Source organism: Mesoplodon densirostris, chromosome 7 (assembly GCF_025265405.1).
Source record: "Mesoplodon densirostris isolate mMesDen1 chromosome 7, mMesDen1 primary haplotype, whole genome shotgun sequence".
In the NCBI taxonomy this organism is placed as follows: domain Eukaryota; kingdom Metazoa; phylum Chordata; class Mammalia; order Artiodactyla; family Ziphiidae; genus Mesoplodon; species Mesoplodon densirostris.
In genome coordinates this window covers 4,483,136-4,496,843 of record NC_082667.1, presented here as the reverse complement: position 1 = coordinate 4,496,843, position 13,708 = coordinate 4,483,136, and the positions used below count along the sequence as shown (strand labels likewise).

At 59.6% G+C, this 13,708-nt stretch overlaps 1 protein-coding gene across 1 annotated transcript; it reads left to right on the top strand.

Moving 5' to 3' along the window:
* Positions 1–699: 699 nt before the first annotated feature.
* On the top strand, positions 700–13,434 carry CCND1 (cyclin D1). Its single transcript, XM_060103186.1, has 5 exons — positions 700–1,077; positions 2,631–2,846; positions 3,369–3,528; positions 7,396–7,544; positions 10,139–13,434. The coding sequence occupies exons 1-5, from the start codon at positions 880–882 to the stop codon at positions 10,301–10,303; spliced, it is 888 nt and encodes a 295-aa protein (XP_059959169.1). The 5' UTR covers positions 700–879; the 3' UTR covers positions 10,304–13,434.
* Positions 13,435–13,708: the final 274 nt, after the last annotated feature.

Genomic DNA, 13,708 nt, shown 5'->3' with positions numbered 1-13,708 from the left:
CGGGCATTTATTTTATTTTATTTTATTTTTTGAGCGAGCGCATGCTAGGCTGAAAGCCCTTTAACATTTAGGGTTACCCCCTCGGGCATTTGCAACGACCCCCCCACCGTGTGCGGGAATGAAGCCTCCACCAATGTTGCCGGCTCTGCCCTGAGTCCCTGAATGTTAAATGGTTCCTGAAATTTACACGTGTTAATGAAAATGAAAGAAGATGTAGACGCTAAGGTTCCTAGGCTGCTTCTCCGCCCGTGGGTGCCCTCGTGGCGTTCTCGGAAATGCGCCCATTCTCCCGGCTCAGATATAGGGTGTCACCGAACTCCAGAGTCCCCCCTCCATGCGGTCTCCCCAGGCTGCGTGTGGCCTGCCCGCCCTCCTAGCTGTCCCCCTCTGCAGAGCCACCTTCACCCAACCCCCAAATCCTGAGGGACCCACTCGGGGACGACAGGCCCCCCTGCACCCCTCTTCCCCGGCGGGGAGAAAGGCAGCCTCGGGACGATTTGCATTTCTATGAAAACCGGGCTTCGGGGGCAACTCCGCGCGGTGCCGGCGCGGCGCCTCCGGGATGGCTTTTGGGCTCTGCCCCTCGCCGCTCCCCGGCGCTCGGCGCCCGCGCCCCCTCCCCCTGCGCCCGCCCCCCCCCCTTCCCGCTCCCATTCTCTGCCCGGCTTTGATCTCTGCTTCACAACAGTAACGTCACACGGACTACAGGGGAGTTTTGTTGGAAGTTGCAAAGTCCTAGAGCCTCCAGAGGGCTGTCGGCGCAGTAGCAGCTAGCAGCAGCGTCCGCGCGCTCCGGCGAGGGGCAGCAGGAGCTAGAGCCGAGCGCGGACCCAGCCCCGGACCCACCGCCGCCCCAGGCCGCCTAGCAGAGCCCCAGCCATGGCACACCAGCTCCTGTGCTGCGAGATGGAGACCATCCGCCGGGCGTACCCCGATGCCAACCTCCTCAACGACCGGGTGCTGCGGGCCATGCTCAAGGCGGAGGAGACCTGCGCGCCCTCGGTGTCCTACTTCAAGTGTGTGCAGAAGGAGATCCTGCCGTCCATGCGGAAGATCGTAGCCACCTGGATGCTGGAGGTGCGGGGCTCCGGGCGGCTCTCTTAGCACTTTCCTGCGACTTGTTGCGCAAACCCACTTTTCTTTGCCACTCATCGCCCTCCCTTCCCTCCCACCCCAACTTTTGAAGTTTGCGAGTGTTGCTAGGAATCGTAGTTCCGAAATATATAGATATTCTGGGGATTTTTTGAACAAGGAGGGGGTGGGGTGGGGTCATTGGATATTCCCTTGGGGGGCAGCGGTCGAGGAGGGGTACCTTGGGGGAAAGCCACGACCGGGGCACCCCAGTTGGCTTCAGGGTTGGGGCCCGCAGGCTGGGCGCCCTTTGCGGCCCCCGCCTGGACCGCCACTGCTCAGCCCCCGCCTGCGCCAGAGCCCCGCTGCGCCTCTCCTCCCGGCCGCGCGGCCGCTGAGCCGCCAGCTCCAGGGGGAGGGGGCATAGATTTGATTTTTAAATTAATATCCATGGACACGTATGCAAGGGCCGCTCGTGCCAGTATTATGCGCCATCTTTGTTCTTTTATTGCAAAGCAAAAGTGTTTATTAATAATTGGGGGCAGGGTGGGGGTGGGGAGCGGCCGGCGAGGCGCTTGGGGCCGCCGCGAGGGGCCGTGCGGCCACCGGGAACCGGCGGGAGGGGCGAGGGGCCAGAGCTCGGGCAGCTGTGAGGGGACCCCGCTCGGGAGAGGGGGCCCCTTTGTTCAAGCAGTGAGTCCCGGGGCGCCCCGCACGGCCAGCTTGGGCCGGAGAGCACGCCGGGCTGCAAGGTCGCGTGGCCCCCGAGACGCTGGGGATTGACCCTCATATGCAGGGGTCTCAGCTTGGGGGATCTGTCCGGAGCGAGCCGGGGTCCAGGGGCACGTTTTCAGGCCTTCAGTGGGTTCCTGAGTGCACCGCAAGTATTTTAAAATAATTTTTTAAAGTGCGGCGTGGTGCCCTTGCGAGAGGGAAACAGCGCCCGCGCCCAGGGGGCAGGGGGGCCCCCGAGTTTGAATTCCTGGGGCTCTCCCTTGAGCCTGCAACGAGCTCCCGACCCCCGGCCTGGGTAAAGGATCGCCTGATGGTCATTTTCAGGGGGTTTTTATGTACCCAGTTAATTTTTTAATATTTTTAAATATTTTTTGAAAAGATGACGTCTGGGGAAATGCGGCGCGGCGGCCTGGGACGCCACCTTTGTGTCTCGCAGGCGCTGCGAGCGCGGCGCCCATCCCCGCGGCCCGCCCCGCGGCCCTGCACCCCATTTGGTGCCGACCCCAGGCCTGGAGGGTCCCGAAGCACCCACGCGGGCCGGGGTCCGCCGCCCGCGCGCGGCACACGCCGCCCAGCCGTGCCAGCTCCCGCCCCCACTGTGCCAGCCTTGCCGGGACTTTCCCTTTCAGTTTCGGGTGGGTGGGTTTGGGGGACTCTCGGGGAAGGGGGCGCGGCGGCGGCAGCTTCTGCCGCCCCCTGCCCTGACCCTCCTCGCTCTCGGGGCCCCGCAGCCCTGGCGCGAGCCGGGTGGGGGGCGCGAGGTCTCCGCAGAGGGGGCCGGGCGCTCCCGGTGGCGGCGGTCACGGCCCCCGGTGCCCCGGCAGGTCTGCGAGGAGCAGAAGTGCGAGGAGGAGGTCTTCCCGCTGGCCATGAACTACCTGGACCGCTTCCTGTCGCTGGAGCCCGTGAAAAAGAGCCGCCTGCAGCTGCTGGGGGCCACCTGCATGTTCGTCGCCTCGAAGATGAAGGAGACCATCCCCTTGACGGCCGAGAAGCTGTGCATCTACACTGACAACTCCATCCGGCCCGACGAGCTGCTGGTAACCCTGGGACCCCCACCGCCCCCGGATGCCCCGTTAGCCGTGGGACCCCGGGGGTGGGGGAGGTGCGGAGAGCCAGGGGCCCCTGCGGGCCGCTGAGAGACCCTCTGCCCCCAGGGAGGGCGGCCACACCGGTGGGGCCCCTCTCGAGGAGCGGACGGGTCCCCCGCCGCCCCACCTCACACTTTCTCTCCCTCCGACTCCCACCGCCTCGGCGCCCCAGCGCCGCGAAAAGTGGGCGGCGCGCGCCCTCTAGCGGCGGCGGCGGCGAAGGGCCCACGCGAAAGACCAGACCTCGCGTTCCAGGTGTCGCGGGCTTCTCTTCTCCACCCGCGGAGGGTGGGCTTAATCAAGAACGGGAGCCTTTACGAGCGGCACCTTCTCTGTTTGGATGTGGGGTTGCGCGTTGTCCCCCCAACTTCCCGGACCCTCCAACACGCCCCATTCCTTCTCCTCGCCCCCTTTTGCATTGGGGTCCGCTCCTGCGCCTCTCTTTACACACGTGTTCCTCCATTTCCGCAGCAAATGGAGCTGGTCTTGGTGAATAAACTCAAGTGGAACCTGGCTGCCACGACCCCGCACGACTTCATTGAACACTTCCTCTCCAAAATGCCGGTGGTCGAGGAGAACAAACAGATCATCCGCAAACACGCGCAGACCTTCGTTGCCCTCTGTGCCACAGGTAGGGTGCTGGCCGGGCCTCTGGGTGCCCCTGGAGGAGCTTCCTGCTCTCTGCCTCGGTTTCCCCATCCAAGGACATGGTCCCCAGGCTCCTCCACTCTCAGAAGCTTTCCTCTTTCCCTGTTCCGGGGAACAGAGGGCTGGGCTTCTTGTTGGGGCTCCAGGGAGGGGGCGTGGGCTCCTGGGCCCAGGCAGCTGAGGCTGGGCGGCAGCCTGCCTGCGTCCAGCTGATGTGGCTTCTGCTCCCCACGCCCGGCGGGGGTCACTACATGCTGAAAGGGGTTGACTTTGGCAGTCCAGCCTGCCTCCTCCCCCACCCAGTCCTTCCCGTGTCCTCAAGGAGCCTGAGCTGCGGGGGCCCCCTCCTGGCCTCTCCCTGGCTGGGCCACCTGCCAGGGGCGCCTACAGGGGTGGGGAGCGCCGGCCGGCAGTGCCTGGACCACGTGCTCTGGGCGGCCAGCAGCGGCCCTCGTGCGGGGGCGGCCAACAGAGGCGCTTGGCCGCCTGAGGCCCCGCCAGGGGCGCCGGAGGGCGGCTCAGCTCACTGCCCTGGGAGTGGCTTCCTAGCGGCCTGGGCTTGGGCTGCTGTGGTTGGCGGCAGCAGCAGGCCCTCCGTCCCTCCCTCGGCACCGCTCTGGACCGTCCCTGGGGGCCCCTCCCCAGCACAGCCCTCTCCCCAGCCCCCAGGCGGCCAGTCACTCAGAACCCAGTGAGACACACGGTGCCGCCTCCTGCTGGTCCCAGCCCTGACCCTGAGCCCCTGCGACCTCTTCCTCCCCTCCAATCCCATGAGCTGGGCCCAGGACCCCTGGAGACCCTGATCGGAGGACCCTTGCCCACATCCCGTCCAGCTCTGCCATGGGCCACCTCTACCCCTGGCCAGGCCTCAGCCGTCAAATCTGCTTGGGGCCCACTCGGCGTGACCTGAGGGTGACAGGGCACCAAAGGGGGGACTTGGCATCCTTCACCCCCTCCCCGGAAGGGGTGGAGCCCCTCCCCCAGCCTGCCACCTCGTGTCACTGTCCTGATGTCTGGGCGCTCTGGTGGCCGGGAGTTCTGGGTTAGGAGAGCTGGGAAGATTCTGCTGGCCTCCCCACCCTCCTTTGCCAGCTCAAGGCGTGAACCCCTCTTTCTGAGTCCTTCCAAGCGAGCCATGGGGTGGGGGCAGACGAGAGGCCCGGATGAATCTGAGGGGTCAGGGCGCCCCTTCGCCAGGCATTCCTGCCCCGCAGCACCCACCCTTGGGCGGGGATGGGGAGGCTCTCATCCGCGTCCCCTCAGCCTCCAGGGGCCAGCCCAGCAAGCAGGCAGGGAGGCATTCTCTGGCTGGGACGCCTCTGAGAAGAGAAGCCTCCAGGGACTTCCCGGCAGCCTTTTATGGAGCTGAAAGTGGTTCAGAGAAACGGCAAAGTCTCCCACAGATAATGCAAAGAACACTTCCTGCGTGCCCTCCCCCCAGGATGGCTGGGGCAGCCTGGACCTCCCCCTCTCCCAGGACCCCAGGAAGCGGGGTGTGTAGCCCGCGTGGGGTGCTGGCAGCGCAGAAGCCAGGCGCAGAGGCTGTGAATGTGCTTGGTGCTGGCTGTCCAGCTACTGAGACTGTCCAGCACCCCGGCCTGGGCACACCTCGGGTGAAGGTGGAGGGATGGCCGGGGGTGACCCAGGTTTTCACATGCATTAGCTTCGGTGGGCCCCGGTGGGGGACAGGCAGGCCAGGGGAGGGAGGGGAGCGGCACCCCACCACGACCGGGTTCTGGTCCGTTGGAACCTGACACACAGCAGTGTCCTTAGTCACAAGGGGGCCTCTCAAGATGAGAGCGACCTATTACAGCCTAAAAACAAACAGATTTTGTGAAGTGGAGTCCTGAGTAAAAGTCCTGGGAGATATTTTGCCCTCCGTATAGCAAGGGTCCTTTTGAAAGGTGCAGGGGCCCGGCGGGGGAAGGGTGGCCTCTGCTCTCCCTGGTCCGTGCGCCCTGCAGACCTGGGTTCCCGGGTGTGCATGGGGGCAGGAGGGGGCACACCACCCATGCACAGAGTTGGGTTTTGCTCTGCTTTTAACCTGTGTACAGATATGTGCACGCAGTAGAGCGTTTCTTGTGCTGCGGCCCGTGAGTTACCTCTGAGGTTGGCACGTAACTGAGCTGAATGAATGGGCCTGAGCAGGGTCACTGGAGCGGTGCAGCTCCGATGCCCACTCTGGCCGTGGCCCACTGGGCTCTTTGCAGCCAGGCAGTGAATAGGAACAGCTATTGCAGCTTCCAAGCTGAAATATGCGGGTTTCTCAACTAAGCCCATAAACACGCCAAGGCACGCGCACACGTGCGCGTGCACGCACACACACAGCCTGTGTTTAGTTATTCCTTCCCTGTTGGACTGGGGTCTCGAGCTGCGGCCAGTCAGAACCTGTGCTCTGGCCACAGCGATTTCTGTGCAGTCCTGATTGGCCTCCATGAAAACCTCTCATCCCGGGCTTCTGGCTCTCAGACTGGGTGGAACTGCTCCGGTTTAAAGGGGAGAGAGGGCGCGCCTTGTGAAGGGCTTTCTTTTTTAAGTGGTCAGAGCGCCCAGCAGCAGCTTTGTCGCCCCATCAGTGTGGCCGCCTGGCTGCCTTTCTTCCTTCCCACCCCTCCACTGGCTCCCGCTCCGCTGAATGAGAGGCCCTGGCTGTTTATTCTCAGGGATGAAGTCTCAGGCCAGTGGGAGGGGCAGGGGGTGCCCCAGCCCCCGGGGGCCGCACTCCCTTTGTGCCCAGTCCCCTCCCACTCAGCTCACCGTCCAGTTCCTGGGCACAGGATGAGGTGATAGGGGCTGACCTTCTAGGGCCTGGCTCCACACTTAGAGGCCCCCTGGTTCAGATGCTGAAATCGGTGGCCTCCCCTGCCAGGAGTTTCTCGTTGGGAGCAACAGAAAGGCGGCCCACAGGCGCTGGGTCACCTCTTCAGTGTCCTTACGTCCGTGACGAGTGTGCCGTCAGGAGGGAAACCAGAAGTTTCCATGTCAGTGAGCTGCCAGGAAGTGACCCTGGAGCCCACCTGCCCAGAGGTGCAGCGTTTCGCAGCAGGTTGCAGAGAGCTGCCGAGGACGGGCAGATGAAGTAATGCTATAGCCCTGCCATGTCCCTGGAGGCAGATGAAGTGGGGATAAGCATCTGAGGGCAGTGGGGGGCTTCCCTGGGCCCATCTTCCCGTGTGCAAGATGGCCACTCCCACTGGGACCTGGCAGTGCAGGCACTTGGGGTTAGTGGTGTAGGGGACGTGTCTGCTTCCTCGCGGGCTTTCCCCACCTTTCCTTTCGTCGGGCTTTTGTGAGTAAGTGACACATTCACAGGCTCACGTGCTAAGAGAAGGGAGTGAGCGATGACCCCTCTGCAGAGGCCACTGTGCCTCCTCCTCGTCCCCCCGTTGTCTCTTCCAGCAGCTGTTCTCTTGGTTAGCATTTCTGCTGTTTGCGGCGGGGGGCGGGGAAGGTGATGGGGAGGTTTTTTTGTTTTTTTACCATTATTTATTTGGTTGCACCAGGTCTTAGTTGCAGCACTTGGGGTCCTTAGTTGTGGCATTCAAACTCTTAGTTGCAGCATGCCTGTGGGATCTAGTTCCCTGACCAGGGATCCAACCCGGGCCCCCTGCACTGGGAGCGCGGAGGCTTAACCACTGCGCCACCGGGGAAGTCCCTCTGCTGTTTTTAAATGAGCATCACAAGCTTGTGATCAGAGAGTCCGGCCCAGCTTCTGCTGTCGCTGGCGCCCACTTCCTGACCACCCCCTCAGGATCAGCCATCTGCGGGACAGGGCCTCAGGGGGGTCCAGGTCACAGGGGTCCTGCTGCGTCCCTGCTCACAACCCCTTTGCCTCCCTCCCTCTCTGCAGATGTGAAGTTCATTTCCAACCCGCCCTCCATGGTGGCTGCCGGGAGCGTGGTGGCCGCGGTGCAAGGTCTGCACCTGGGAAGTGCCAACAGCTTCCTGTCCTATCACCGCCTGACGCGGTTCCTCTCCAAAGTGATCAGGTGTGACCCGGTAAGTGACCGCTCCGGTGCTGGCTGGGGGGCCTGTCCGGCACCGGGTACTAGAAGCATCCAGGGCCTGGGGGTCCCGAGCTGCAGTCGTCTGGTGGGAAGTGGCAGGGGCTGGGGCCACGTGGGGGACAGGCAGCCACCTGCGTCCAGAGGCACAGGACCTGGCCGTGGCCCTGGCACACGCTGCCTGGGGGCCACTCCACCCTGTCTCCTGGGGGGGCTCCTTTGGGAGGAGAAACACCTCCCAGAACTTGCGATGGGAGGGAGGGTCCTCCCAGGCTTCTGGTGGCCCCAGGGGCGCCCAGGAGCCTAAACCCCTCCTAGGGTCGTGGCGGGGGGCCGTCAGGAAGAGGGGCCACACGGCAGGCGGGGTCGATGATCCGTGCCCTAATGGTATGTGGGGTGAGGCCCGGTCGAGCTTTGTCTGGGCGACAGCGTGGATGCCCGATAAATGGCCGCTTTACAAGGGCCCCTGTGAGGTCTCCCGTCCACAATGGGCCTGGTACAGACAACTTGTTTTTATGACCCCCTTTGAGAGGCTGCTGCTTTGGAAGCCGCAGTCCATTGTATCTTTTTACTTAAAAATGCCACTGTCTTATTCCCCATTCTTTTCTTTTTTTTTCTCAAAGAATTAAAATAACAATTACAAGGGTTTGGGGCTTCACCAGATTAGACCAGCAAGGTTGGTGGCAGGGGTCACTGCCAGGCCCACTAGTGTCCCGAGTAGGAGCCAGTGGCCGCCTTGACCCCGATCCCCGGTCCAGGTCCAGCTCTGGCTCCGGCCGCTTCTGGTGGTCCACCCTTGAGCGCCCAGGAGGCTCGGGGAGGAAAGCTGGGTGTGAGATGGATGCCTGCCTGTCCTCTGCCAGCGGTGCTTGGCCGCCAGCCTGCATGACCCCCAGAGGAGGATGCCTTCTTGTTTGTAGGCGCGGGCAGCTCGGTGGCCCCCTGGGAGGGGGAGGCATCCTCGCCTGGCTGCCAGGGCCAGCGCCATCCCCCAGCTAGAAACTTCACAAACAGCGCTGTCTACAGACAGTGGTAGGAAATCGCTGTGTGATCCCTTATCTGAATAGAGATTATTTTAATTAGATCTGAAGCAAAATGCCTTACGGCTGAGGAATGGTGGGAGGAATCAGTTGAGGCTGAAATTTGTTAGCCTGGTGACCGGGTGACAAACGTCAATGAGCTCAGACACAGCAAATTCTGGGCTGTGGAGGCCCCGGGGCGTGGCTGAGTCTGCCCTCCCCTAGAGCTGGCCCCCGTGGTCACAGTCTGCTCTTCACGGGGTCAGGCTGCAGTGCCAAGCAGGCTGCCGGGAGGAGGAAGCGCGGGCCGTGGACCTGGAGGATGCGCCGGGGCCTGCAGAGAGGGGAGGACCCTCCTGTATGCCTCTGCTCTCCGCTCCACAGCACGGCCCCCCAAGTTACAGGGGCCAGGGAGCCATCCCCGGGGGGCTGCCTTCAGTGGGTGGGTGGAGGCTCTCGGGCCTCAGTAGACCGTGGTGGGTGTTTGGATCAGAGCCTGAGGAGGCCGTCAGGAGTCTTGGGCCTCAGTTTCCTCCTCTGTAAAATGGGGCCTTTTGCACCTTCCCTGCCTCCTCCTTTGCCGTGATGAATACTGAAAGGGTGGGTAGGAAAGCCCCCCCGCCCCATAAGCCCTGTCCCCTTGGGAGATCTCCAGGGATTCATTCAGAAGCCTTCTTGGCCTGGCTTCACTTCTTTGGGGCGGGGTACACCGTTTCCAGCCCCATCTAGGAGGAAGTTAGCAGCGCTTTCTCCGTGCTGAATCTCGTTCCTGTGGGAAAGGCATGGGTCTGTTTCCCAGGCTGCCCTGGAGCCTTTCCCTGGTTCTAGAACAGAAGCCCTGTGTGGCATCCCAGGAGTTGGGACAGCCTCTCTGTTCAGATCCGGGAGCCGCGGCTGCCCGGCTGCGGGCAGCGCCTTCGAGCTGCTGGGAGATTTGCCTGCGGTGGGACCAGGAGAGGCCCCCGGCCTCCGGGGTTCCTCCTCTCCATTGAACACGCGGGGTGGTCGCTGCCGGGAGCTGTGCGCGGCCGGAGCGTCTCCCAGGACGCAGGCCCGAACTGGAGAGGACAGGGATAAAGGCCCCAGGGCCGCCCAGCATTCATCCTCGGTCAAGCACGGCCTAACGCTTTTGACGGCCATTCATCACGGAATGCTGGGTTCACTGCGAGGGCTGACACGGCAGAGGTTAAGGCCGAAAAGCGGGGCTCAGAGGGCCTCCCCATCCCGGATCAGATGGCGCTGAATTCGCTGAGGGCAGCGGTGGGGCTGGTGGGAACCTGGGCCCAGAGATGAGAGCCCTGGCGAGGAGTTCCAGCGAGCGGCCGGGCAGGCAGAAGCCTCGGGGCAGGTGGGCAGGAGCGTCTGTGTCCACCGGAGCCCTTGGGTGCTGAGTGGGCTCACCCGTGGGCTTTTCAGGCCGGGAGGGCAGCTGGTGGGCAAACAGGGTCCCCACTGTCGATCCTGGGGTCTGGGCGGCGGTTTCCCGGGTTTGGGGGAGGCGGCGTTTTCGGTGAGCGTTGGGAAGGGGCCCCTCGGTGCGGACCGCCTCCTGAGGACCCGTCTCGCGCAGGACTGCCTCCGCGCCTGCCAGGAGCAGATCGAAGCCCTGCTGGAATCCAGCCTGCGCCAGGCCCAGCAGCAGAACTTGGACCCCAAGGCCGCGGAGGAAGGGGAGGAGGAGGAGGAGGCGGACCTGGCCTGCACGCCCACCGACGTGCGTGACGTGGACATTTGAGGGCGCCGCGGCGGGGGAGGGGCCGGCTGGGGCTCCGCGGACGGAGCCGCCATCGGAAGGCAGCCCGCCCTTCAGTGTCTTGGTGTTTTCCTTTGCTCTTTCTCCCTTTTGTCTCTGAGTTAAGCAAAAGAAAAGAAACGTCCCCGAAAACCTATCTTTAAGGGAAAAAAAAAAAAAATAAGGAGAGGAAAAAATAGAATTTGCATAACCCTTAGCTGGAGGGGGGAGGAGGGTTGTGCTACAAAAATAGAGGATTTTATACCCCATAATCAGCTAGTTTTTATATTCATGTTTGTGTCTCTGTGTTACAAGGTAGGCGTTAACACAAGAAGCGAGTCTGCAGGGGAGGATTAGATTTGATTCTTTATGTGTTTCAAACAAACAAAAAGCATAAAAACGTTTAAAAAAAAATAGGAAAAAGTCCACAACCCATTTTTAAAGTAGAAGAGGGTTTTAGATAGAACTCTACCCGTGTGCTTTTCCTAAGGGCACAGCTTTAAAGCGGTTCTAGGCATCCTGTATCTCGCTTATGCATGTAGTCACTTTATAAGTCATTTGTTTATTTTATTTCGTAGGTAGGCATGTAACCTCCACCTTGTCAATGGCTGATGTAACCTCTCGGCTAGGGTAGCGTAGAGTTCGGCATTTTCAAGGCCTGATCCTCTTTCTGCCTGTGGACCAACCACCTGAGGGGTTTGTCGGGCGCCAGCCTGCGCCTCGGTGACGGAAGGCCACCTCCGACTCCTAGCGTCCGCTACTAGAAAGAGAAACCGCAATAGTGACCTAATATATTCTATTTTTATAATCTTCATATTTTTGTAGTTACCTGTTTATGAGGTGCTGGTTTTTCACCCAACAGATCTGCAGCCTGCTCACATCCAGGTGAAATCTACAGCTGTTTTTTTGTTTTTGTTTTTTGTTCCTTCTCAATATTCCAAAACCATTCCATTTCAAAGCACTTTCAGTCTCTAGGTGACATCTCTGTGTATGTTGTGTGTGGAGGGGGCGGGGAACGGTTTCTTAATGGAATGGTTTGGGAATATTCCAGTACTTGGGTGCAGACAGGATGGCGAGGCAGGTGCTTGTCAGTATGGTGTTAGCGAAAGGGAGGTGATGTTTTGGAGGGGGCTAGGTTCCGGTCAAGGAGAAGAAAATGTGCATTCATTCTCACACTGCCAGGATGATGTGTTCCTTTCCTTTTCTGTAGAGAAGTTGAAGTTTAGGAATCCTTCAGTGCCAACTGGTGTTTGAAAGTAGGGGCCTTAAAGGTTTACCTAGAGAACCAGCAGTTTCAGAGTTATCTTTAGATGTTTTGCAACGGAAGGTTTTTAAACACTAAAATATATAATTTATAGTTAAGGCTAAAAAGAATATTTATTGCAGAGGATGTTCGTAAGGCCAGTATGATTTATAAAGTAATGCAATCTCCCCTTGATTTACACACACACACACACACACACACACACTTTTCTGCCTTAGATGTTGCAGGTGTAGGACAGTTTGTTAAAGTTAGGTCCTTTTATAAGAGAGGGAGAAAAATCCCGAGAAAAAAACACAAAGACATGGATTTGGCTAATTTGGCCTGATTGGCTTTTTGCAGAGTGATCCAACTGGAGAGGTGTCAGAGTTATAAGCACAATTAGGATGCTGGAAACAAGTTCAGTTCCAAGTTCAGTTCCAATACGGTCTCATCCCCGAACCCTCCTTTCAAAAAAGAAATTTAGCAACCGCTAGATAATTTGCACATCTTGGCTATGTACCTTTTTGTAATTATTCTGTAGGGAGTGTTGAAGGGAGCGAGGAGGTGAGGGAGGAAGTGTGCGGAGGGGAGGTGGGCGGGGACCACGCGAGGGACAGGCTGCGGCTCCATTTTTCTTTATTCGCTGCTACCGATGACTTCCCAGTACAGTTTGGAAACAGATGCATATCGCTTCTCTTATCTTTCACATTGTTTTGCTGCTATTGGAGAATCAGTTTTTTTTTTTGTTTTACAATGTCATATACTGCCATGTTCTAGTTTGAATTTTCTCATAGAAAAAATGTATTACGGATGCCTTTTTTTTTTTTTTGGTAGTGTTGTTGTTGGTTTTTTTTTTTCTTTTTTTTATGTGATCAATTTTGACTTAATGTGATTACTGCTCTATTCCAAAAAGGTTCCTGTTTCACAATACCTCAAGCTTCACTTAGCCATTTGCAGACCAGGTGGTCAGGCTCTGTCTGCTGCTTCGGCAGACAGACACGCGGACGAGATCCCAAAAAGGACCTGGTGGGGATCCCCACCCCGCCGGGCCGCGTTCACGAGGACCCCCGGGCGTCTCTGGAGACAGGCCATGTCCGTTTCCTTTGCCCTGCGCCTGTTATGCTGGACTCTCCATCTGACCTGGGATTTACCATCATCGTAGTTTTTACAGCCCGTGTCGTTCTTTGCGTATAGCTATGAAAGTTGCATTATTATTATTATTATTATTATTGTAACAAGTATGTCTTAATGTGCCACTGTGGTGCTGTGCTGTAGGACTCGGTCATTTGGCATGATTGGAATCGCTTCTGGCCCGTGTCACAGTTTGGGGTGTGTTGTATCTGTTATTAGTGTTCTGTTTGTTGTTCTGGTCATTATAGCAAAAATGCTCCTTTAAAGAGACTTCAGATCTCCATGAAGCCACAGCCAACAGTGCTGTGTGCCCAAGAGCCACCTAACACGCTGCCGAACCAAAAGGATTTGCACCGTCCGCTGCGGCCCCAGGCGGGGCAGCCCGTGCGCTTCAAGGCCATTGGCAGGTGCAAACCCGCCCCACCCCACCCCTGCAGGAACACTGCTTCCGCTTACCTCAACCATTCTGGCTGCGGCGTCTCTGTCTGAACCAAACGGGGTCCGTGAGGGACGGTCTGTCCGTGGTTGGGGGTGAGATGTGTGTGCTCGAAGGCCAAAGGCCAGTGGCAGGTCCGGGAGCACAGGAAGTCTGTCCCGTGACCAGCAAGTCTGAGGGTCCGGGCAGGCAGGCACCTGGGGGTCTGTGTGTGTTTTTGGTTGCACACCACGGTGTTTCCCAGCACAGACATGTAACCGGCACGTTTCCAGCAGGAAACAAGACAAACGTGAAAAGTCTAGAAATAAAATTGGTAAAACCCCAGTGCAGTGCCCGCTTGTCTGTTTCCTGGGGTGGGCAGGGAGCCAGGGCCATGCACCCCAAGTTCCTTAGATGGGGGTGGCAGGCAGGTAGGGTGCCTGCCTCGGCCCTGGGGACACCGGGGCCAGGCCATCCTCTGTCATGGGGGGCTGCCCTGGGCACCGTGGGCTGTTGGGCTGCATCCCCGGCCTCCACCCGCTAGATGACAGGACCGACCCCAGTCGTGACAACAAAAATGCCTCCAGACGTGGCCAGCGGTCCCCTGGTGATGCAGAAG

What these genes read in the sequence shown, in the direction of transcription:
- CCND1 (XM_060103186.1), top strand. Translation starts at nt 880, where the DNA reads ATGGCACACCAGCTCCTGTGCTGCGAGATGGAGACCATCCGCCGGGCG. An exon ending in TAGCCACCTGGATGCTGGAG is followed by an intron (nt 1,078 to 2,630) that starts GTGCGGGGCTCC and finishes GTGCCCCGGCAG; the next exon opens with GTCTGCGAGGAGCAGAAGTG. An exon ending in CGTTGCCCTCTGTGCCACAG is followed by an intron (nt 3,529 to 7,395) that starts GTAGGGTGCTGG and finishes CCCTCTCTGCAG; the next exon opens with ATGTGAAGTTCATTTCCAAC.